Genomic DNA, 24,659 nt, shown 5'->3' on the forward strand with positions numbered 1-24,659 from the left:
TCACGCAAATTGGGCAGCAAGCCCATGGTTTGTTGCAAAGAAGAACGCAGAATGCTCCGAATCCTTACATTGTGTGATTTTTGAATACCTAAACAGCTGTGTAAACTCTGGGTATTCTTCTTTTGTGCGGAAGAGACACAACATACACTAGATAAACAAAAGAGGCCAAAAGATGGGTGACTGTTTTATGAATTCATTGTGGGTTCAGTCCCTTGCGGGATGTAGAGGTGACTGTTTGGTTCATTCATTTTACTGGCCGGAGGTCGGCAAACCAGTGAGGCTTCCATCACTTGACCAAAGAGCGGTCACTTATAGGGCTGTTTGCCACAGAACGGTGAGTTCCTGCATGTGTTGGTCGCTTTGACGCTTGGGCCAGATTTTGGCCAGGGATGCCGCGAGTGTTATGCCGCGATTGCTTGGGGAGGGATCTTTCAAGCCGTTGAGTCGGAGGCGACCATCCCGTTCTTCACCTCGTCTCTCAGAGCCTTAAATCCTCTCATCAAATCATCCCTCAAGTCCTCCCAATGCTCCAGCCCCACACTGATCCTGAGTAACCTAGTGTCAACTTTCTCGTCACTCATAGCCCTCCACTCAATCAAGCTCTCCACACCGCCTAGAGACGTAGCATGATGGAACAACTCCAGCTTACTCGGCAAGATTCTCGCCAAACTCTCAATCTTCATCGTGACTGCAAATACAGGTCCATATCCGTTCGGCATCTGGTCCCTCAACCACTCCATATCCTCGGTCTGTAAGCTTGCATGCTGAACCTTCTCCACCGCTTCCCTAACCGCCTCACCTCCCTCCGCCCCCTCCAACATGCCATGGAGCCAGCTTACCAGGTGCTGACAGTTACCACTCTGCCGCTGAACCCTAACCTCCAGCGTCCGCAAACTCCGCACTCCAAGCCAACCCTCCAGGCTCCCCATCACGCTCCCCAGATACGTCCGCTCCTCCCTCAGCTCCTCCACCCACCCTTCCTTCTTGCTCGCCAGAACGCCGCACAACATGTCGCTATGCCCGCCTAGATACTTGGTCCCGGCGTGCATCACGACGTCCGCGCCCCACACGAACGGATCCTGTAACCCCGGGGGCCCAAACGTCGCGTCGACGAGGAGGTACGCACCTCTCGCGTGGGCCTTCCGCGCATACTCCTCGATCCGGAACGCCTCCCCCGTCGGATTCACCGGCGTCTCCAGATGCACGACGTCCCCCGGGCCCAACTCCTCCGCCGCGCAATCCAACGGCAGGACCTTACACCCGGTCATCTTCCGCTGCAACCCGAGCACGCCGTGCGAGCCGTGGTACCCGCCCCCGATGCTGACGCGCCCGGGGTGCAGGAAGACGTACAGGGCGTGCAGGGCCGCCAGGCCGGACGAGTAGGTCAGACACGGGGCGCGGAGGAGGGGCGCGAGGAGCGCTTCGAGCCGGGTGCTCGTGGGCGCGGTGAGCCGGGAGTAGACGTGCGCGTCGAGCGGTTGCGGCCCCTGTTGCGGCGGCGGGGATACGTATCAGCTGGGCTGGACATCGACGGATGCTTTTTTCCTTTGGGGATTGGGAGAACCCATTGGTACCCGTGTGGGCTAACCCGGGGGGCGTACCTTGAGGTTTTTCGCGGGGACCAAGTCGTCGGGGTTGGAGGCGTAGCGGAATGTTGTGGAGACGTGCAGGGCGGGGGATACGTCGGTGGAGCGATTGAGTTGATCGTCGGCGTGGATGGCGAGGGTGGAAGGGTGGTGAAGGGTTTGGGTTGGATGGGGGGGTTTGGAGTGGGAGACGGCGTTTATACCCATGGGAGCAGCGGAGGGAGGCATGCTTGATTGAGTAAGGACGGCGGTGTTCAGGAGGGGAGTCTGCTACCTCTTTGCTGGAGGTTCAGATGGAATTACCCGAAGAATTGCCGAGTTAGGGCTTGAACTGAAAAAGGTTTAAGCTTGTGGTTGATATATTGCATTGCAGTAAAGTGGTGAAGGGGATTCAACATTTTGGCTATCTATCACGCCTATACTTCTTGCTGTCCTCAATGAAGGACACCACCGCAAGTGTTGGTTACACGTTGCTCAGATATTATCACCAGCAACAGTGTGTCTGGACGATTCTCATGTCACTCTTTTGGAACCTATCGTACTGAGAAGATAACTCTCTTCCGGGGAATCTCCTATTCGGCCACCCTTCACACCTCCTTGAAGGATAGCACTTCAGATGATTGCCCGCTGGGCCTTGCGAAAGCGCCGAATATGGAAAATGGCTTCAATTGTTGGCCTCAGCGTCAGCTCGTCAGCTCTCCATCAACCTTCACCATCAAAATGTTTAGAGCAACATACAGTGTTCTTCGGCCCATGTTTGGAAGGACATACTTGACCATCTATAGAGCCCCATAAACAGGTGCCGCGAGGCCCTGGAACAAGTATAGCGTCGAGCAATCCGACGGTGCTTCCTGATTCATAGAATGTAGGTACTTGCGATTTTCTGACTTGTGTCACTTCATCGTGACATGAAGATCCCAGTAGAGTAGAGGCATTACTCATGCCAGCATCGAAGCCTAAGCACCCCGCCAGAGTTTCAGAAGGAGTCGCTAACCAGTCAATGTCACCTCCTCAAAGACGCCATTCGAGACATTTTGTTGACCGGCGCCGGCAAGGTCTGATGCCGGAGTCAGCATACTGTTTGCAAGAAACAGACTCAGCTCTTGAGACAGGTCTAGCGAGCACAAAGAGGAAGAGAAGCTAATTGTGAGACACAAATTCGACTCGTAAGACAGGTCTAGGAACCAGGGAAGGGGGGGAAAAGCCCATCTCGCAATACGCAATGTAATCGTGAGACCAGTCTCTAGAGCCTGCTTCGGGAAGAAACCCTTTTCTCGCTCCCAACATGTGTCTCACGAGCCAGACTCAGGTCTCGAATAGAAAGCATTCACTCCGAAATAACGTACCTGTGCAAATCTATCTCTGTCTGCAGCTTGGTCAGTCCAGATCTTTTTTGCGCTAGAGTCAATGAGCCTCTTCAAATGCTTACCATCTTCGTTATCAAATCCAATGATGATATCATCGTGTTCACCCGGATACTCAGGCATGTCAAGACAAACGAAGTCCCTTGCGAGATCCGACTCGCCCTTTGGTAACGCAAACTTAGCATCTACGATGCGCAAAAAGAATACGCCAGAACGGGCGAAAGTGTCAAAAAAATCAGTGACCTTGAGGACAAAGTTCATGCATGCTCCATGGCTGAAGTCTTTAAAGAATGCTACCAGTTGCACGGTTTTGTCTTGCTTTATGATCTGCAAGCGCGGAGTGCTGGTTTCCCAGCGCTTGAAGCGTCCGCGCGAGATAGAGAATGTGCTTGCCATTCCGTCGTACAGCACGTGGAATCCTGTGAGCATGGCCTGAAAGCTGTGCAGATCTGACAGAGAACGGAAGTGGTAGGTTCTTATGGATGGAGACATGCCCACCAACTGTAGCATGTGGGACAACGAGCTCAAGTCAGCCTCTGGCAGTACACCGTCGGCGAAGCCCCAAGTCATGTCTTGCTGTGCTGCCCGCAGGAGCTTGATCTCATTAAAATTCTCAACGCTCAGACTCAGCTGCAGATCACCTGGCCCTGCATTAATTCGGTCCGTGAATGTGCCAGAATCACAGTCTGCCAGTATTCGAAGATGCTCTGAGAAAATTGTCGATTGCGAGTCATGACCATAAGTTGGCGGTCCCTTACTGACAACGCGTAGCGTATGCCATTTGAGATCATTAATACAGCGACTGGCGTTCATATATGCCATGTCTTGATCAACAGACACGGAACTGATAGTAAAATTTTGCAACTGCAAAAAGGCCGAACAATGATCGTCTTCCGTTATCAATGTCCCAGTAATGGTGGAACGGAATAGCTCGACATCGCTTGCTTTATGGAAAGTAAGAGACACCCTCAAAGAAGGCGGCACCCTTACAAGCAGTGTGTTCCCACCTTTGCTTCGATAGGTGCCGAAAAGTATTGGGCTTTCTTTTCCCAGCTGATAGTTAACCTTGCTCAATGTTTTGGTACCTGGGGGAGTGATCACCATCAACCGATAACCATCGTGAACTCTATGCTGCCTACTACCCTCTACTGCAACGACTTTCCTCTCGAAGAGTCGTACTCTGCAGTCTTTGATGGGCTCCCTAGGAAATGATGGGGAATCAAAACATTGAAAGATTGGTAGCTCGCGCTCATAAAGAGCTTCCTCGTCTCTCCCGGCGGAGTACTCCTTTCGAATGCGTTGCGTGTAATCACAGATGCCCCAGATGGTCTTGAAATCTTTCTCGCAAAACTTGATTTGTAGACAGATATCTTCTGCAAGCCGAAGCTGCATCGTGTGTAGCGGTATTTTCCATTGCACGTCATGCCAATGTAGACTGCCAGCCTCGCCTGACTGTATCAGAAGATTGACCTTCCCGTCTTGGCTCGCAACGGCTGTCTTAACCGCCCAATCGGTTCGCTCGCGCAGTACCGACACCACGCAGGCTATTTGTACTCCTGACTTTGCATCATTACGAGTGTCCAAACAAACGTCAACAAACATCTTGCCAAAGCTGAAGTGACGTGCCGTGTCTCCAACCAAAATCGGGAAAAAGGGCTCGGCAACGTAGTTCTTGCCCTTGGTTGTGGGATCGAGAGTATTGTTGATCATCAGAGCCGCAATATCTGGGGAAAAGGTCGGAGTCTCGAGGAAGATCTGTGGCTCTAATCCCTGCATTTGGAGATCGTCCGGTGGCAACCTTCCATTTCTTTTCATCGACATCGTTAACCCACGCAAATTTGCAAGTATTCTTAAGTGCACCTCGACAAGCTCAGCAAGAGGTTGGTCTCCGAAGCTCGTAATCACTGCAACCATGGAACTCATACTCGCGTTACCGAACCTTCTTATCTCAGGAAGATTCGGGGTGACATCTTTCAATACCCACCAGGCCTTTGCAAGGTTGACGTATGCTTGAGAAAACCCACCATCGTTCGCAGCAGTAGCTGGAGCGATGACCGAGGCTTTTCTACGCAAGGCACTTTCGAGCCCTCCTCTGCCCCTCAAGAACCACCATGCAGAGATGCTGACCCATCGTCCCAAGGGCACTGCCATGATATCGACATGAGCGGAAGCATTGAGTCGGAAAAGGTCGCTGAAGCGCCGCACACGCGAGTCAAAGTCATTCAAGGAGTCGCCCCCAAGTCTCTCGGCTGCAGTGTGTATAGCAAGCGAATTAACTTTGAGACTGGGTGGGACGTCCTGAGAGTCATGATGTATGTCTTGATCTCTTGAACCCGGCAGCTCTGGTAGACGTTTGGTGGCAGGTGGAAAGTGATAGCTTGATGATGAGGGCTCTTGGGAGACGTATGGTGGCTCAGGTGACTCGCTAGGATTCAAAGCACTGGCGGGCAGAGCTTCTGAAGGAGGAGCGATTAACTGCCGTGTGGCCCCCTGATCCCCAAATTCTGCCGTCTGCCAGGTGTAGCTTTGATTATAAGACAGGTCTTCGCTCGCCGAGGAGGGTCTATAGGATAGATTCGTGACTTCTCTTTTACGAAGGTCCAAGTCCAGATCCTGCTCTTCATTTCGCGGTCGAGGCGACAACTTTCGAATTCGGGAAAAGGCAGACTGAACTGCTTCTCTATCATGGCCTGCATGACGTGATTCCTCCACAAGGTTTTCATCGTCGATGCCGGTCGGTCTTCTCTGCAGAGACGAGGGCGGGAAGGAAGTCTCGTCATAAGGATGTGTTGACCGTCCGTATGCCTGGGAGCGCTGGTCATTGGTGTTGTAGTGTGATAGCTCTCGATTCGGCGATCGTTCAGATCTCATTGAATCTGCGAACGACCTGGAGACATCTCTTGAAGGAAGCTCAGCCTCGTCTCCGCCCACACCAATTACGAGCGGACCTAAATCAAATCTTACACATAGCCCCTTGTTCTGACGAGGTTTGGGCCTTCGATAAACATCGACTATGGTATCATCCTGGTGGACATTGGCGGCAGATGGCCGTCTCGAACCAGCAGCAACATCAATGCGAGGAGGAAGCGGCGCTGACTGAGTTCCTGCCTCTGGTCTTGTACCTGCTGGGTGGAGAAAGTTGGCGACATCATCGTCAGTACTTTCGAGAGGCTCCGCAGCTCTTCCAAATCTGCTGTCGGCTGAAAAGAGTTTTCCTCGCCAGTTGTGCTTCCCAAAGGGTTTATTCTCGCCTTGAGACTCTTCCGGGGAAGACACGCTCTCCGACATTGTGGGGTTTCATGGGGGGTCGCGTGGTGGAGAAGCTGAACAGTCGTGGGCTCTGTAGCTGCTCGATGCTTGACATAGGGCAAGCATGATGGCAAGCAGACGTTATCTGAGGCTGTTGTGTGCCCCGGTCGATGCTGACCACACAAGCACGAGACCTTCAAAGCGTACCTGCCTCTCGCCTGTCAAAGCAGCTTTCTTTCTACGATTCTGATTGGTGCCAAGACACTAGCGGCCGCTCCTCAAACAAGGCTGCAGCCGGCAGGGATGAGGCGAAAATTTGTCTTGGCGCTGGCACCAAATTGCGTGGCATTCAATCTTGCATCATAGCTATATAGGTATTGATGTATGAGAGATCTGGCACAGGCTGATCTAGAGTGAATGTCCGGGGCTAAGAATGACACTGCGGCTACTCAGACTGGAAGGCAATCGGAATGAGAGCAACCGTGCACTACTATCTCGGATTCCACTAACATCGCTTCTACAGGTGACTGAGATTATCTTCCGAGGCTCGACGTCAACAAGCAATGTGGAGACAAGGAGATAGAAGGGGCGCTGGGGCATTAATTGTCCTCCAATCACTGAAGCGATTCATGTTTTGTAGAACAGTTTCATAAGAATTCTGCGAAACCTTCAACGTGCCGTTGAAATAGGAAGATGTTCCAGCCTGACAAGCCTTGGACTCACTATCACTGGAAATAATACCATGCGAACCAATGCGTCCGTCCCTCAACTTAAATCGCCTACCAGCTTCCTTAATCGTTCCATGACTTCCTTTTGATGCTGCGCCCATAACCCTCCGTGCAAAGCTGCCCAAGTAGCACAATGCGCCATGGCCAATGGAACATAAGCTCGAACGCGTCGTCTGTCTTCTGCGCTAGCGCCGTACAGATGTTCCAAACGGTAGGGCTCCTGCTCCAGCTCGAGATTGACCGTCAAGTAAGCAAGATCCCACATCGGATCGCCGAGATCGCAGTCCTCGAAATCGATTGCGAGCAGACAGTCGGAATCATCTCTGCTGGCGCGTCTGAGCATTACGTTGTGGCTGTGGAAGTCATTATGGCAGGGCATCCACGGATGGCCTTTCACTTCTTCCCCAGTATCGTGTATGATGCCTTCGACGAAGCCCACATCTTTTGGTCGCATCGCGTTGCGTTCCTTCACGCATTCCAGATGCTCTTTTACAATCTCCATTGGGTCGTACCTCCTCATCCAATTCATTGCCTCAGCTTCATGGATCCGTCGAAGCATGTTCACAGCTTGCGGCAGACGCTGCCTTATCATCTCCGTCGTCAGCGTCTGTCCCTGGATGAACTCCATGACGAATCCCCCACTCTCCTCATGGATAGCCAGCACCTTGGGTCCAAAGCCATGCTTGGCCGCCCAGCAGGTTCGCAATGCTTCCGCCCTGCAACTGGCAGCAATGCACGAAGAGGTTTGACGGCGGGGGAGCTTGACCACGAAGCAGCGTTGATGAGCGGGAGAGGGGATCGAGACTTGGATGACGTCGTTGGAAGACCAGCCACAGGGGAAGTGCTTTGTAATAGTCTTAGTATCTGATCCCTTAGGCAGTAATGCTGTGCAGAGTTTGGAGGCAAGAGCAAGATTTTCGGGGTGTGGGGACTCACGTGCTGGCCATTTGAAAGCCCCGTCGACCGGCTCTATTTGCTGTTGCTGCTCCGTCATGGTAGTGCCGAGTTTTCTGGTGATCTAAGTCTGATGAGATAAATCCAGCGTTCACAAACCAAGCATTTATAAATTATTCAACCGAGAGACTTCTTTGTATTCAACACGGGCGCTGTTCTTTAGATCTCAAGGACGCGGCTCAGAGCCTGCCACGAGAGCCGCGGTGTTGAACAGAAGCTTCCCTGCTTTGTTCCTTTGTTCCAACTTGAATCTTTGTATGTTGTGTACAGCGGCGATCTACAGTTCCATCTGTAGGACCCAAATCCAAGAATACATGTAATTTGGAGCTTCTCTGCATTTGGCGATTTCTGGTTCTTCCTGCTGATGGTCAGCATTATAGTCAGAAAGCTCGCATCGTAGGTTAGAAAATCTAAAGCAGCATACAAAAGTTTGACAGTAGAGCACAGTCTGTTTAAAGGAACCGCCGCAAGAGCTCGGAGAAATTCAGTATTCCAATTCAGTATTTGTTACCTTGAAGGGGGCCATTCTTTGTACGCATTGAAAGCAGTTTTTATCTTATTTTGGTACGACAGGCTGTGGTGAAAAGGAAGAATGGACAGGCACTATCATGCGGATCTAAAGACTTAGGGTTCCATACTTTTCGCATTTTTTGTCCCTCGAGTCTCACTGCCTATCTATTCTAGAGGGCCGAAGTCCACGCTTTACCAACAAAAGGCATGGCTACTGATCGTCGACCGCACCATCTTGGATTGTTGGATTAGTCCCATTTGCCTTTTTCTCCTTTTTCTCCTTTTTCTCCTTTTTCTCCTTTTTGTTCTGTTTCTTCTGTGTGTCTTGCCCTCTAGGTGATACCGTAAGATTGCTATATGCAGCATCGGCAATACGTTGCCACTCTTTATCGGTGTCGAACTGATGGCGAATCGAGGTGGTAAGCTTAATCAGACTCTCCTCAACAATCTGCTTCGCCAGCTGTGGTGTCAAGTAATCCGCTGCATAAGCCTCTGTTACTTCAGCAAACGAACTGAAAGTGGTCGGCTCAGTCTGATCTCTCAAAACCACACTAATGGCTGCCGTCTTACCATCTGGAGATTGCAATTGCGAGTACGGTAGTAAGACATGCTGGATGAATGCTAAGATACCATTTCCCTCTATCTTGCCGGGTGCACAGTAGGCTTTCGCAATCTTCTTGTGTATGGTTGCCGGATCATCCAATAGATCGACCTTCGATTTCGGGTCTGAGCTACTCATCTTTCCGCCACTCAAACCGGGAACCATTGGATTCATCAGATGAGCGCACGTCTTGAACCCTAGCGCTTTGGTCATTGTGTCATTGGCTAGCGCGAATGTCTTGCGTTGGTCAACGCCGCCAAACTCTGCGTCGACGCTCAAATACTCTTCATCCAACAGCTGCATCATTGGGTAGAGTCCATCCGCCATAACGGGTTCGCCCATAGATTTGACAATCTCGCTGCTTGCCTTTACGGCATCATGCACCGATACGCGCTTGCTGAGCCGGAGCAGGTCACGGGAGAATGCTGGAGTCAGCTGGTAAGAGCTACCGCGCACGAATTGTACGTTGTGGAGTCCGACACCCACAGCTTGGAGTAAGGCTCCAATGACACGCTCATAGTACCGGGCTCGGTTCTCTAGTGTAGCTTCAGGGGCTTTGTCGGCGTCTAGAAAGCCGTGCAAATCGGCGAGAAGAACCTTGACTTTGCAGCCAGCACGGAGAAATTGGGCAATTTTGATGGCAGGAACGAAATAGGCTGCGTGTGGGCGACCTGTAGTCGCTGTACCCCAGAAAATTTCGAGGGGGCGTACAGGCAGGATTCCCCGAATAATGTCAGGGCGGAGGACCTCCTGAATATTGGATGTGATAAGGTCATACCTCTCATCTTCGGTGAGGATTAGTGGTGAAGGTGACGCGGCCATATTGCTAGGTACGATCGTTGTTGCGGAGGTGAGTGTGTAATGGTCTTTTGACGATACGAGCGCGTGGTCGTTTCCGAGTATCAGGATGTGAGTGCGTCTTACGGAAGAAAATTGCACTCAAAGGTTTGCAAGAATGAAATAAGGGATATGTCCAATGTCAAAGTAAATAACAAAGAAAGTACAGAGTACCGACTACGAAGCACAAATGAAACAATGTGAAGCACAAAAACAGACAATGTTAAAGCAAACAACACAGGAAGGACAATGAATCGATCACAACGAACAAACGAGACGACATAAAGCACAACAATAGATGCAGGAAGACATCTCACTAGCTCCAGCTCAACTCCTAAAGTAGCGACCCACACTGATTCCGATACAATCAGATCGTTCACTGAATAGGTGTGATTGCATTTTCGATACAGCAGCAGACATATAGCGTCATCTTATCATGATTAGGCGGCCAATGAGAAGGCTTAGAAGCTGTCAACGAAGCGATCTTGCCGCATCTTCTGCAGGAAAATCCTCCGGTTCTATGACTAGAAACAGGGCGCTTTCGATTAATGCGAGGATTATGTGGGGGCAGGCAGGAGAACGTTGGAAGCTCAGGATGAAAGACGAAAGCTGAAGGAGCAAGAAGTTAGGGCCTGAGCCCCCTTGACATACAGGACTTCGGCGCCAAATCTTTTACCTACAACGGGACATTAAAACGTCTAAGTTATGGTATAAGAGGCTACTGCTACTTCAGTTCTATACGCTAGGAGTATTATACTTTCTACTGTTGGAAAAGATATCCAGATTTCCTTCCAGATAGTTGTTGAGCAATTGGATAGTCAACGGGAGCTGATCGGTGTCGTCCTTCGGCACTGTAGCTTCATAGCTGCTGTACCGAAGTATTTTCGTCTGGAGCAGAACCTCAAAAACACTCCTGCTATCCTGATCCGAGACCGGCCCGTGGAAGAGTGAGCTCAAAGGGGCGAGGTGCGCGGACTGGGTGACTAGCTGCAGCCATTGCCGATAAGGCATCCGCTGAATATGTTCGCCCAGAGCTTTGACGATAGCCTCAAATGAAATGGTTTCCTTGTTGATGATATGCCGAATTCCAGTCTTCTTTTGCAACGAAAACCGATGGGCTAACCGAGCACAAAAATCTACAGGCGTAAGATCAATTTGCCAACTTTTTCCACCAATATCGTCGAAGTTAGGTGCGACCCCCATTTCTAGAATCGACGCGATTAGACGGATAGTGAAGTCATCTCGAGGACATTTGTAGTTCCAAGTGCTGCCGAGCAGACGACCCGTCGAAGGACAAAAGCATGTCCGCCCAATCTTGCATATTCAAGTACCAGCTGCTCGGACACCCATTTGGACTGTGCATATCCTGTCACGATGCCAGACTGCAGGTTGTTGACGGGGACTTCAATTCCGCAGTGAACTTTATTGCCGATGCCAAAGAATACGGCGAGGGTTGAGATGTAAGTCAGCCGCTTTTGAGTAAGGGTGCTGGCAAATCGGAGGATCTCAATGGTGCCGGTGATATTCGCTTCTTCCAGCTCGGCGAAGGGCGCTATTAAGCTGACGGCAGCCGCGGAGTGGTATATTGTGTCGACTTGTCTTGCAAGATACAGATACTCATTCGTGCTTAAACCGAGGAACGGTTTGCACACGTCGCCACAAAAGGCGTCGAAACGTGAACCAAAGCTAGCCTCCCACAAGTCCCAAGTCTGGAGAGCAGCTTTGATGCGATTCCATGCGGTGCTGTTATCTGGGGCGCGGACGATGCAGCTTACCCTGGTGCTTCCTGTACTTAGCATCTCTGCGAGAAGGTGGCTCCCAAGAAAACCTGTAGAACCTGTCAAGAAAACATACTCTTGCCGACAGGATCTAGGTGCTCGTACATTGTAGACAATATCACGTGGAAGAATTGTTCGTTTCAGTAGGTCGTCAGGTGGTGGGCTTGCTTGCTGTTGCTGCTCCCCAATATGAGGTCCGCAAGATGACGTATCGAGATATCTCTTCGGTAGAATTGTCCAAATTGAATCTTGCAGCCAATAGACCCATTCAGACGGCGTAGGACCAATGATGCCTGCAGTGAGCTGCCACCCAGCTCCCCGTAGGTTGTTCCGGGCGACACAGCTTGCTCTGTCGGCAAATCCAGAGCCTCTAGTAATGCTGCTGCAATTTTCTTTTCAAGCGGTGTGAGAAGTGTCTCGCGACTAGAACGAAAACACCTAACTTTTTTGAACGCCGGGTCCGACAGAGCCTTGATATCCAATTTCTTGTTCGCAGATAATGGAAGGGCGTCGATGACTTCTATGACGCTTGGAATACTGTAAGAAGGCAGGTTTTTTCTCATGAGCTCTTTCAAATGCGCTGTGAGTGCCTCTCTGTTGACTGTCGAGCCCTCATGTGCAGGCACCACGTATGCGCATAAGCTGCGAATTGTCGCCACTCCTTGTGAAATTACTACCACGTCAAGGACATTGAAAGTGCTGCGTATGACGTTTTCGACTTCTTCCAGCTCTATACGTTGTCCGTTCAATTTGATCTGCCTCGTGCAAGCCTTGCGTCCAAGGCACTCGACCTCTCCGTTGGGCAGAATCCTTCCAAGGTCCCCGGTTTTGTAAGAACGGCACTGACAAAATGAGTCATCTCTAAAACGATCAGCGTTGAGTTGTGGCATATTGAGGTAGCCAGGGCGACTGACTCCGGGCCCCGTAGCGCATATCTCGCCAACTTCGCCATGTTAACAGGAATATCGTCATCATCAAGAATGCTGATAATTGTGTTCAATATTGGGTTTCCAATCACTGATGCAGAGCACCCCGACGGGATTTGGCCGTCATAGTACACCCGCTTCGTACTGCAGACAGTGGCTTCTGTAGGACCATAAGCATTGATCAATTTCCTCCCCGCACCCCAAGTCCTGATGAGAGACGCGTCAGCGGCTTCACCAGCAAGAACAATGGTCTTGAAGTCTGGCAGGTGTTCCAACGTGCAGGTCCGGAGGACCGAGGGGGTGATGACTGAGTTGGTGATTCGATGCTGCGCAATGGTCTTCACGAGATTGCCGGGGAGGATTTCCTCTTCTTCTGGGACATACAACGAAGCACCTAGCACCAGTGCGCCGTTGATGTCTCGTATCGAAGCGTCGAAGCAGAAAGGCGAAAATAGCAACACTCGATCGGAAGGCTCGATTTCGCGACTCTGTCGAATATCATCAACCAGATTGAAGACACTTCCATGCGTAATAGCGACACCTTTGGGATTCCCAGTCGTACCGGAAGTATAAATGATGTATGCCAGATTGTCATGATACGCTACAGATGACATGTCCGCGCTAGGATATGCCCTCAGCCTATCAATGAGTTCTTCTTCGTCTAGGCATATGGTCGTTCCAGCCTTCAATTTGAGAGACTTCTCCTCGATGATTTTCTTGACGGTGACAAGACAGGAAATTCCACTGTCCGAAATCATATATTGCATTCTCTTAGCGGGCAGTGATTGGTCAAGCGGTAGATACGTAGCACCAATTTTCCAGCTCGCAAGCATGGCAACAACGTATTCGATTCCCCTTTCCAAAGCAACAGCAACTACACACTCTAGACCGATTCCCAGAGAGCGTAGGTGACGTGCGAGCTGATTGACTCGCTCGTTCAAGCCGGCGTAGCTCAAAGTTCCGCAACGACTGACTAGAGCGAGCTTCTCTGGGTTTTCAGAGGCGACTTCTTCAAAAATTGCCGTGATGGCATGGCCTCGAAAAAAGCACGAAGGTCGATCTTCGAACATGGTCGCATGCATCGTTCCGAGTGGGGAACGGTAATCTTGAATCCTCGAAACTAAATTAGGAAAGAATGGCAAGGAACTTGATTTTTTGGAGTCGTGAGCTATTTTGGCGTTCAATCAAATCTTCAGTCTCTATCGAGCCGGACTGTTTGAATAGAGTTTACTCTAACAGAGGGTAACCAGCAGTCTTCAGTACGATAAAGCTGTTGGGCCCTATACATACCAACTGCGTGCAGCACACAAAGGTGCGGGATATGAAGAACAAAAGCATTGTTGGAATTACAAAGAAGTTGAGATAATCGCACTAAGGACTTTGGACCTCGTCCATTGTGCGGGTGACACCCCCAAAGCTCCCAGATCTGACATACAGTAAACAATTATGATGATACGCGGTTAGCGTTGTGCGGAAAGGCCGCACGTATGTTTCCTGATACTAGAGCTAGCAAACCCTGTGTTACTAGTACACGCAAGTAGGTGATGGCAGTCGAACGTTGCGAATAGATCGTGAGGGCGTATCGCCGCTTGACACAATGCATTGGGATACAAAGAGATTGTCTTCCGCTTTGTCTTTTTGTGAGAGGTCTCTGTCGTTTCTGGGAAGGTCTTCATTTCGAATCGAGGGTTTTGAAGAAGCATGAGCATCTGCGTCATTGACTGAAGCTATTGCCCGCTTGGTCACAATTTGATTGAATGCATCTCGCTATATCTGGTTCGTTAGGTTAGCCACGTCTTTGAAGAAACTAGAATGGACAGCCGCTCGATCTTGGAGCAGCAGCTCGAAAGACTCCGAGAGCACACCGAGCCACCAACCTCTCAGCCTCGAACGCATATCGATGATTACAGTATCGAACACGAGCACGCTGTACGAGGGCTTCTAGGTCGCTGGAATGTCTCTACACCTCTTGTCTCGGAAAGCATTTCGGCAGCAGTCAAATGCCAGATAGTCAAGCACCGGAGGGTGCGAACAACGACAAGCAGAGTTGTGGAGATGGATGTGCGCGAGATCTTAGGCAATCACCCGCTCCCTGCGGCCGTATTGCGTATGCTTTTTGAGAAGCTGCATCGATTCTTCATCTTTGTGGAACGCAGACGACCAGAGCTGCTACCATCAGGAGTTAATACCATGCAGCTTGGAGACTTGCGTTCAAGGGCAAACCAACGACAACTTTTTCATACCATTCGAAGCCTTCTAGGGCCCTTTCGCGTTCTTTTGCGCTATCTTTCAGAGTCAGATCAGGGTTCGGAAAACTCCTTCCTGCAAGAGCTCGGCAAGCTCGGCGTTATTGTACCAAGCGAAGTAGACAAGTTTGTTGCGATCGCAGCTTTTGGCGACACGGATGAAATTCTGTCTCCACCCGAGCATCTCCGTGAGGTCTGGAAGCCGGTAGGGAGGGAACGCGTAGCCCCTGAAGACGGTGGACAGCTTGGAGAATTTACCAAACAGCTCTGGCGGACACATTGGCGTGTGCGTGATTGCTACGGGCCCCCAATCTCAGATTTTGAGCTGAAAGCTCTCTTCGGGGTCGACGCGACACTCGCTTCGCATGCCGATAAACGCTTACCGTACGAGTGTGGAGCATACAAGTACACGCTGGCAGGGCAGGACCCTTTCGTGGTGGACTGTACCAACAAAGGTCTGTTCACAACTAGCGGACCATCGGGAACAGCGTATCGTTACTCAAATCTGTGGCTAGTCCTTGGCGGACCTCGAGAGAAGCTGCCAGAGTTGAGGCTTACGATGGCGGCCCTGCTCCTTGGAGGCGTCCATCACTCGTTGGTTGAGGTCATAGCGGTTTGCGCGCCCATCCTTGGCCACGGGATGCCGAGGAGTTTGGAAGAGATGCTGAAGCAGCTAGTACCGCATGGATTGGAGCTTGAATGGAGAGGGGTATCACAAAGCATCACGCCAGAGGCTTTTCACAGCGAGCTGGGTGGTCGTCTGGAGGATCGACTTGCGTGAAGAGATGAGCAAGAATCTTCTGGTCTTGCGCTTCTAGTTTTATAGAAGGGCAATGCTGTTCAGGTTATTTGAGGTGTATTGATTCTTGAGGACGACAGGCTGGTGAGCCTGGGAATAGCAGTGGGAATTGAGCTTGAACTCAAGCTCTATCGATAGTAATGTCAATGATCTTGATGCTGGTGAACAGTGACGCGAATACAATCTCATAGAAGAATCAACCAGTGTTCAGCATGCTAAGAGTTTTAGCGCATGTGCAGGACGTTTGATATAAGATAGAGAAAAGTCCGGCATATCACCATATGAGAAAAGGGTTCAGATGTCGGATACCGTCCCGACTAATCTTACCTATAGGGCTGCCTTCCGGAAGTAGGGCTAGGGCTGCTACTAGTGCTATGCAGGACTTGTGGGGCCGACCTCTATATCCCTTTCAAGCAAACTGCTAATATATATAGCATTTTGATGTAGACGGAGAATGAGACTCTTCCCCGTAGACAATATACATGAACGCTTCTTCCTACCACCACTACGGTACTCACGTCTACATAAGTCGACACGGAATCGGTTTCAAACTTTTGTTCCACCTCGAACGCCTTTCTGGGTATTGCAGCAATTCTCATTGAAGCAACATTCTACGGTGACATCAAGGAAGAACCAAACATTACGCTGTTGTCTAATGCCGTTTTGAATTCTCTGCCGAAACTTCAAGATCAACGATCAACAAGTGGAAGTCATTAGTTTCGGACAGTTGTTGTGAAACTCCAACGGGGAAAGCTGCATGCGCATGTAAGCGTGGCAGGGAGAAACCCGCACTCGCACACATGGCCCGGCTTTCGGATTTCTCGAGTCATTGGGTTGGCTTGAGACGCGCACACCAAATTTTGGACCAGGTGCATAGATCTGTACAGTATATGTTCGAGACGGACATATCTCCGGCATGTTTGCCAGGCATTTCTACTGGGAGCCCGGCACCATCGGTGTGGGACTGACTGCCTCTGCAAGTCATACGCTTGAGCTTCCTTCGGCGTGCCTATCAGACGTCAAGATAGTATGACATGCTTCAGGACATCCCAAGACATAGCTATTGCTGGATGGTTGTTGACCGTAAGGGAAGCGGAACAAGGTCTAGAAATAGAATGATCTGCATGATACTCGTATCAGTCTCTTCGACTACTCTCACCATTCCGCACAAGACAACAATAACTGTTTGGAACAAATTCCAGCTTCACAGGCTGTTGAAGAGGAAGCCCAAAAGGACTGTGACATAGGCGCACGTACTGTAGCAGATTTATAGATGCGATTCAAGAGAGCCCCCAAAAAGTCTCCATTTACTCTCTCGTAAGCAACGGGCCAGGCGATCCTCACTTTTCCCGAACCTCGCATCTCAAGAATCAATTCACCCCGCGAAGTCCAACGTCTACTTTTTACCACCCCAATCCCTCCCGTTTCAGCCTGCCCACCACGAGTATTCCAAACTAGATAATCCTGTTTTGAGACTCTCATTTGCGACCGCAGCACTGTTTCCTCGAATCAGCTCTCTCGCTTCCGCCTCACCTGTCGATCCATCGCCTTACCACTCAGCGGTCCTTCTCCTCTCAAACCAACCATCGATTCAATACACACAGTATACCAGAGATCTAAGAGGCCTGCAAATCGTGACTAATATATGCTGTCGATGGAGGGGTGAAGGCTATGGCCTCAGAGACCTGGTGGCATGGTCAAAAGCACTATCCTGCGCGAATGGGCGAGGCATCATGGGACGCACAATTGCAATACACGCAGGGCTTGATGGCAACCGCAGAGGCGAAAGGACAGTCAAGGAAGAGCCAGAAGCTGCCATGGCCATGCGATATATTACCAAGACGACCACCATGGAAGACACGCAGTTGCCAGGATACGCCTTCCACTTTTAACATCCTGCGAACGGTGTTACTGGCACTTTTCCTACCTATCAGACTTTCGACTGCCGCGTTCATTAATTTTGGCAACTGCTTGAGTCCGGATACCATCAACTCAAACAACCCGGAGACTCTACAATTTGTGCCACTATTCGTCTGGGCCACTTTTAATACGAGTGCGAAGAGCTACAATCTCAATGTTACTGCTTATGGCAACGTCGCTGGAATTGCTACCCAGCAGCCGTATCCTAGTCAGACGGACCCGCAGTGGACGAATCCGAATGATACGGTTGGCAAAATTCCAGATGTCTATGGTTCAGGTCCAGACGCGCTGTATACCACTTTCACGACGGAATTCAATGTGCTGGACTACACACCCTATGCTCCTGACGCTGCGAGATTTTGCAACACTTCGTCTGTGACAGCATGTCCAGTTGCCCCAGTCTTCAATTTCAACGGCACTGAGTAGGTCCTCTTTCTCATCCCCAAAACCACGAGTACTAATCATCTTGCCTGAAGAAGCAACATATCCGAGCTTCCTGGGATTACTGCCGCGCACGATCTGTATTCGAGCTATGCATTCACCTCAATCAACACCTTCCTTAGGCTCAAGTCCGGAGACCCACATGCCGACCCGCTGGCGTGCATAGAAGCCAGCGTAACTCCAGATTTAGGGCACACTATCAGCAGGACCCTCACCTACCTGCCGCTTGTCGTCCTCATTCTGGTTGCCATTGCAACAGCCACCGCGGCAATTTTCAGCCCTTGGGGTTCTACCGATGTCTTCAAGTTCACAAGCAACTACGGCAGAGATGACGATCTTCTACGACTGGTGACTCCCGGCTTCGGAGATTGTCTACAGTATATCCAGTTCATCGTCCTGATAGGATCTTTGAGCCTGAATTACCCAGGATTTTACCAGCCTGTGGTAAGCCAAGTGAGCTGGTCTGCACTCATGTTCAATGAGAGTTTCGTCACGCACGGCAGCGGTTCCCAAAGCCTCCTCGATGGAATATATGTGGCCAACGGATCCTATGGACTTGATAGGATGAGTCAATTGGTAGGAATGACCGCAGATAAGGATATATGGGCTGGTATGGTAATATGGCTTCTAGTCATCGTGGTGTCTGTTGTCACCCTGATACAGATCGGTTTCGCTTGCCGTTGGGCTTATCGATTCATCTCGGATACACGAGAAGAAGACCTTCGGCAAAAGAACCTGCCTTTCAGTCTTGGTAATGCAATCCGGGTTGTATTCAACTATTTTCTGCTACCTATTGTGGCGCTCTCGACTTTCCAGCTAGTCATCGCGGGACACTCTCCAGGCTCCACAGTAGGGTTTGCAACAGTCCTGCTTGTTGCCCTTATAGGCTTTGCAGGTTTTCTCCTGTGGTTGATAGCGACTACTCGTCCGCGATCGTATTTGTTCGACGATCTCCCTACGGTCTTGCTCTATGGGCCCTTGTATAACACGTACTCGGACAACGCAGCTACCTTTGCCCTGGTCCCTGTCATGTTGACCTTCATTCGAGGAATAGCAATCGGTGCCGTTCAACCGTCCGGGATCGCTCAACTGGTTTTACTCGCAATTTGCGAAGTCATCAACATACTCACCCTGAACGCTTTTCGGCCATTCCACTCTCCAACGTCCATGAACGCGTTTCACACCTTTTTCGCCGTCGTCAGACTTCTAACGGTCCTTCTAAGTGTGGCATTCTTGCCCTCTTTAGGTGTCAAAGATGCACCCAGAGGTTGGATAGGCTACATCATCCTTCTCATGCACGCCATTGTGCTGGTATTTGGCTTCTTCCTCAATGCATGTCAAACTCTAATCGAGGTTCTCGCAAGATTGGCTGGTGCAGGAGGTGAAGAGGGCGTTGGTGGAGGGGCTGCCAGAGGAGGACTGGTCAAGGTGCGTCCATCCAGTCCTTGATGAACTTTGTTGCTCGTCAATTCCCAAGATTGGTACGATTCTCCTGATTACAGCACTCACTCTTCGCGCATTATTTAGGTCTTCGGAATGCGTCAACTCTCCCGAAGAAACCCTCGGCGTAGTGGCCGAGCACGTCAAAGCGTAACCTCTGACGCGGCTATACTAGCCCAGGAATCAGACCAGAAGTCTTTACAGTGGAACGGAGGTCGATCTCGAAGCATGTCAGGGAGCTCAGCAATTCTTTTGAACAGGCAAGGTACTAGCGATAACCGCACGAGTGTTGGGCTTGACTCGGTCAGCGCTGGTGGTGCAGGAGAAACCCCAATATCTGGAGGGGCGAGCGCCTTTTCTTATGTTCCAGGTGGCAGCCAAGCTGCAGGCCACGGAGCAACAGCGGGTGGTATAGTCAATCTGAGAAATGCTGAAACGGCCGATCCGTATTATCGCCCACCGAGACAGAGAAGGACGACCATGGATGCGAATTCTCCGCAAGAGCGTACTCGAGGTTCGTGGGGAAGTCCTGACTGGGCCAACAGGCGGTGGAGTCACCACAGCCCTGACCTGGAAGGATCCCCTCAGCCAACAGAAGGCCCATCAGCATCTGGACGTGATACACCAATCCCAGCTCATTTGAGCGGGGCTCGTGATCGTTCTGACTCTGATGCGGAAGAACCACGGCAATCCAAGACTGACTACGCAACAAGAGAAGTTGACTTCTACTACGGCGTGAGAGGACCTGCTCTATCGAACCAGCCAACTCGAAGGCTGAAGACGGGCCCCGCTGATCCGACTGGGCCTGTGATATCTGCCTCCGGCTGGATCAAGAGTCTATTTGGTGGCAAGACCAAAGAGAAAGGGAAGGGTTTCGAGGTCGTCAGGAGTTCAAGAGCGCCGCCTATGGGAAGACAAACACCTTCAGGTGCAATTATACCGGGTGAAGAAGTTCGTTACTTGGATGAACCCGGTGTCAACCAGCCAGAGAGATCTCGTGACCTTGCCCTGAGCGATCAAGGAGATGCAATTGGGGCTGGTACCAGGCATCTGCCTGACGAAGAAAGCCCTGTGAGCAGCGAAGACGACGAGGGTGACGACAGATCTCTTTCGGATGAAGACTGGCGGCCGAATCGAGAAAGTCAAATCTCACAATTTCCGCCTACCCTACCAAATATCGAAACCCCAGGAGGTATAGAGCTGCCAAGTCGAATTGCGTCTAAGGCAAGCTCAAGACCCACTCGTGAGAGTACGCGGAGAAGCACCAGACCGAGCATACCACGAAAGAGTTCCAGACGCGACTCTTCAACAGATTTGGAGAAGTTCGGTGCCAGGCTATCAACAGTAGCGCCTTCTCCACCAATCACTCCCAAAATTTCTGCCCACCAGCGTTTGCAGCCACCAGAAGACAACAGCAAGCGCTTTCCTTTCTATTCTCATCATGCCACCTCACCTTCCCAAGGCACCCAACTATCAGCAGGTGGGGATTCAATGAACTCCAGCATGTTCTCACCAGGAACCCGAGAAACTGATGAGGCTGGATACGCTCAGCATGCGAGACACTCTTCATCTGTACTTGGCTCTCTGGCTCCCGGTTTTCAACAGCTCGATCGGCCCACAAGCATGGGTTATGTGCAGCAACATCGAGCCAGCGACAATATCCACACTGCAAATTCGGATGGCCCATCAATGCTGGGCTCAAGCGCTGAGCTCGTTGACGACCCTGATCAAAGGAGTGTCAGTCCTGATGCCCAGCAAGCTCATGCTTTCTAGGCCAGCTCATTCCCTCGGCGTCACATTATCCCATAGATTGGGTGCGAACCGAGTTTCTGTTTCTTTTTATCATTGTAAACGCAAAGGTGCGGTGGCCTTGTTTCCTCGAGGCAGAAGTCGAGCATATATTAGCGTTGCATGTGGCTACGAATCACTGGCTGGCGTTATCATTTTTATAGTATGCGCGATGGACAAAGGGCAATGACTGAGTGAGGAAAAGACTGTAGAATAGACACTGAATGTGTATAATAAACAGCTTGAGCTTTGCTCAGAGCATGAAACTAGAGAGGGTCGAAGACGCTGCTTACAACAATACCCACATAATGCTCACGCATTCGGATCGTCTACTTCCACAGGTCACTGTGAGCTCCAAGCATGTGAAAGTAACGTTCCTTTGCTTTGTTTGATGTGATTATGGAGAAAAGGGGTCCGAGGGTCGCGTGCCGTCTTTGTAGCCGCCACGAGGTTGCGCGATTCCTTCACATGGCGAGAACTCCCAATATCACTCGACTCCTGCAATAGGAATCAACTTGGGCTCGTCCATCATCAAGAATCCCAATGCAAATTGCGAGTCAATTGATGGTTGTTATGACGGCTCACACCATTCCCTAATATCTATTGTTTCGCTCTAGGCCTTGAACGACCAATCAACCTATCCTTATAGAGTATTCGAGTATCAACACGCCGACAAAGGCTTCTTATTACAACTACCTCTGCTGCCATCTTTGCGCATCTTGAAACTTCACCGCCCTCCCGTTAGACTACCGAAGTCAGCGCTCACGAAGTCCTTCCTCTGCAGCCTGGCCCTCGTCCTCCAAGGTTCTTCCTGGTATCTGTCGTCATTATTCCGAAAAACAACAAGCTGGATAACCATCACCGCCACTGTGCGAGGGCAAGTTTGAGGAACATTCCACCGTCTGGGGAACGCCCTTACAAGAGGCCTAGATTGGCCTCGAAATACTTGATGGACCCGTCTTTCAGCAATTCAAGCTCTACGCCCTCTCATCGTCCAAACTTACAACATCCTCGGACCACCTCGGCCAACAGTACAGTTGACCGCCAGGGACCAAATGATGGTCGGAATGGAGATGCTTTGAGAAGAGGGCATAGTGACGGGGATGTGCTATCAAGTGGCTTAAAATCAAAGAGCAGGATATCTACAGAAGCTGCATCGGCAGAAAGAGAGACATGCATGGACATGCTTAGGCAGCCATCGAGTAGTAGGCAGGACCCTTTGAATCGGACTCAATTGGCTGCAAGCCGGGCGGCGATCATGGCTGCGGATAGAAGAAAAAGGCTCTCGGAATACGCGGAGGAGCATTCGAGGAGAAGGTCGTCTAGTGGCATATCATTTGTGCACCCTGGCAGCTCTCGCTCGAGGCAAAGCATTACGCAACCGGGCAATGACCGACCCATGTTTGTCACCTCGACCACCTTGAACAGTCCTCCTACGCAAAGAGCTACAGAGCGAGCCTTACCTCGACGGCCGAGTTTAGACTCTTTGCCAAATCGAGGAAGTCGAGAAATCACTCTTCCCCAGTGGGAGCCCGATGCTGGGGTGTCCAAATGCCCAATTTGCGGAACGACTTTTAGCTTTTGGTATAGAAAACATCATTGCAGGAAGTGTGGAAGGGTGGTGTGCGCGAATTGCTCTCCTCATCGGATCACGATACCTCGACAATTCATCGTCCATCCACCCGAAGATGCTACCCCGAGCCCAAGCACTGCAAACAACGCTGGGGTTGAGGTTGTTGATCTTACTAGCGATGACGATACTCCTGGAGAGGTGGTGAACCTTGAAGAACGCCCGCAGAGTTCAGAGTACAGGATTGACCCTGCTCTCGGTGGTGGCCAAGAAGTTAGATTATGCAACCCCTGCGTGCCAGATCCAAATCCCTTGCCTCATCTTCCATATCTCTCGACGGCCCGTCATACCTTCGATTCCTTTCCCACACCAGATAATACAGGCCCAAATCAGCAATTACCTACAATACCATGCTTCTCATCTTCAGGAGACGACCAAGTGCCGACGCTGAGTAGAACAGTGTCCTCAGGCCGCTCTGAATACCGGTCAAACAATGCTTCCAGGTTTGATGGCATCGCACCTCTTGCAGCACTCACACCTCCTACCCCGGGCTCATCTACAAATAGACGCCACAGTCATGCATCACGACTGGTGGGCTCTCCCATGTCTCTGCCAGGATATTCCTCGGTATACGGCTCAGCGCCTGATCAAACAGCGCATCAGGTAAGTCTACAAAAAGGATCAGTGATCATGACCGACATGAGCTGACATCTCAAGCGCCATCTTGCATCGCTCCTTCAAAACCGTCCCCACCATCGTCACCATGCATCACTGGGCCCTATCCCATCATCATCCCGCTACCGCCCTCTCCCTGACTTGGACATGGCGAGTCCGCGACCCGCCCCCAGGCCTCAACTGCGAGAAGAAGACGAATGTCCAATCTGCCATCAAGCTCTGCCGCCTAAGGGTCCCGATGGTTCTGAAGCTGAGCGTGAAGGTCATGTAGAATCGTGCATTGCAACTCACTTCTCCTCCTCTGGGCCTCGATCATCTCACCCACCAGCCTCAGTAGCGACAGCAGCAGCCGTAGTCGCAAGTGCAGCTACGCCTTCACAAGCTGCTGGCTCACGGCCAATCTCTACCGGGCACCGAGAGTCATCCGGATCATCTGATATGCCATCCTCATCGTTTCAACAAAGAATGCGGACGCCAGGCATGTTTGTCTATCATGCGAGTGAAAAGGACTGTGTTGGGCAAGATGGTGAAGGAGTGCAGGAGTGTGTGATTTGCTTCGAGGAATTTGCGGTTGGCGATGAGATGGGAAGGTTGGTGTGTTTGTGTAAGTTTCACAGGGTAAGTCTTCGACTCTTACGGTTTTGGGGGGTGTAACTTGTGAATAGCGAAGGGACTGACAACAGGATCAGGCATGTATACGGCAATGGTGGGTTACGAAAGGCGCTGGTGCTTGCCCTGTGCATCCACAAGGGGAGACTTGAGATGTGGGTTGGGAGTTTGGTCACCAATGTTCCTGTTTTGAAGACTTTACAAACGAAGGGGTTTTGGTGAGCAGTGCCTGCCTGCAATCTGCAAGTTGGCTTGATATGGCTTGGACATGTTGATAAGACTCATCTTAGAAATCTCGTGTGAGTTTATTCGCTTTCCACCATCTCGACTGTTTCCAATCTTTTAGACATGGCCGTTTGCTATGTAAGTGTATTGAGGGGAGAAAACTCCAAGACTCCCTCACTCCCTCACTCCCTCTTGTGCTTGGCGAGTGGCGACGGCGGCTTCTTTCCGCCGCCGTGTGGGGTCCCGCGGCTGGTTTTGCTCTTGATCTTTTCCTATGAAAAAGATTGATCAAAGATTTCCAACCTTCGGTATGAGAGTACTCTGATCATGTGTTACTAATATTGTTGGTTTCGAGTCTCATGAGTCCCGCTTCAATCATGCGCACTTCAAGCTCTTTCTCTGCGACCTTTTGG

General features: G+C 50.8%; 9 protein-coding genes across 9 annotated transcripts; 3 read left to right on the forward strand and 6 right to left on the reverse strand.

Annotated features, from left to right (window-relative positions):
- Positions 1-431: 431 nt before the first annotated feature.
- On the reverse strand, positions 432-1,814 carry HO173_004400 (uncharacterized protein; the record flags this gene model as incomplete). The annotated part of the gene is made up of 2 exons (XM_037306324.1): positions 432-1,487; positions 1,602-1,814. The coding sequence occupies 2 exons, from the start codon at positions 1,812-1,814 to the stop codon at positions 432-434; spliced, it is 1,269 nt and encodes a 422-aa protein (XP_037166834.1).
- Positions 1,815-2,589: 775 nt separating this feature from the next.
- Positions 2,590-6,238, reverse strand: HO173_004401 (uncharacterized protein; the record flags this gene model as incomplete). The annotated part of the gene is made up of 3 exons (XM_037306325.1): positions 2,590-2,643; positions 2,933-2,952; positions 3,016-6,238. The coding sequence occupies 3 exons, from the start codon at positions 6,236-6,238 to the stop codon at positions 2,590-2,592; spliced, it is 3,297 nt and encodes a 1,098-aa protein (XP_037166835.1).
- A 726-nt stretch (positions 6,239-6,964) lies between these two features.
- HO173_004402 (uncharacterized protein) lies at positions 6,965-7,921 on the reverse strand (the record flags this gene model as incomplete). Its single annotated transcript, XM_037306326.1, has 1 exon — positions 6,965-7,921. The coding sequence occupies one exon, from the start codon at positions 7,919-7,921 to the stop codon at positions 6,965-6,967; it is 957 nt and encodes a 318-aa protein (XP_037166836.1).
- A 681-nt stretch (positions 7,922-8,602) lies between these two features.
- Positions 8,603-9,814, reverse strand: HO173_004403 (uncharacterized protein; the record flags this gene model as incomplete). Its single annotated transcript, XM_037306327.1, has 1 exon — positions 8,603-9,814. One exon carries the CDS (start codon positions 9,812-9,814, stop codon positions 8,603-8,605), a length of 1,212 nt encoding a protein of 403 aa, XP_037166837.1.
- Positions 9,815-11,049: 1,235 nt separating this feature from the next.
- Positions 11,050-11,628, reverse strand: HO173_004404 (uncharacterized protein; the record flags this gene model as incomplete). The annotated part of the gene is made up of 1 exon (XM_037306328.1): positions 11,050-11,628. The coding sequence occupies one exon, from the start codon at positions 11,626-11,628 to the stop codon at positions 11,050-11,052; it is 579 nt and encodes a 192-aa protein (XP_037166838.1).
- Positions 11,629-11,747: 119 nt separating this feature from the next.
- On the reverse strand, positions 11,748-13,615 carry HO173_004405 (uncharacterized protein; the record flags this gene model as incomplete). Its single annotated transcript, XM_037306329.1, has 2 exons — positions 11,748-12,468; positions 12,522-13,615. 2 exons carry the CDS (start codon positions 13,613-13,615, stop codon positions 11,748-11,750), a joined length of 1,815 nt encoding a protein of 604 aa, XP_037166839.1.
- Positions 13,616-14,345: 730 nt separating this feature from the next.
- On the forward strand, positions 14,346-15,560 carry HO173_004406 (uncharacterized protein; the record flags this gene model as incomplete). Its single annotated transcript, XM_037306330.1, has 1 exon — positions 14,346-15,560. One exon carries the CDS (start codon positions 14,346-14,348, stop codon positions 15,558-15,560), a length of 1,215 nt encoding a protein of 404 aa, XP_037166840.1.
- Positions 15,561-17,297: 1,737 nt separating this feature from the next.
- HO173_004407 (uncharacterized protein) lies at positions 17,298-21,152 on the forward strand (the record flags this gene model as incomplete). The annotated part of the gene is made up of 3 exons (XM_037306331.1): positions 17,298-17,920; positions 17,975-19,367; positions 19,467-21,152. The coding sequence occupies 3 exons, from the start codon at positions 17,298-17,300 to the stop codon at positions 21,150-21,152; spliced, it is 3,702 nt and encodes a 1,233-aa protein (XP_037166841.1).
- Positions 21,153-22,425: 1,273 nt separating this feature from the next.
- On the forward strand, positions 22,426-24,173 carry HO173_004408 (uncharacterized protein; the record flags this gene model as incomplete). The annotated part of the gene is made up of 3 exons (XM_037306332.1): positions 22,426-23,400; positions 23,455-24,030; positions 24,102-24,173. The coding sequence occupies 3 exons, from the start codon at positions 22,426-22,428 to the stop codon at positions 24,171-24,173; spliced, it is 1,623 nt and encodes a 540-aa protein (XP_037166842.1).
- Positions 24,174-24,659: the final 486 nt, after the last annotated feature.

This window comes from Letharia columbiana (genome assembly GCF_014066305.1).
Source record: "Letharia columbiana isolate WasteWater2 chromosome Unknown Sc0000011_s2, whole genome shotgun sequence".
NCBI classification, from domain to species: domain Eukaryota; kingdom Fungi; phylum Ascomycota; class Lecanoromycetes; order Lecanorales; family Parmeliaceae; genus Letharia; species Letharia columbiana.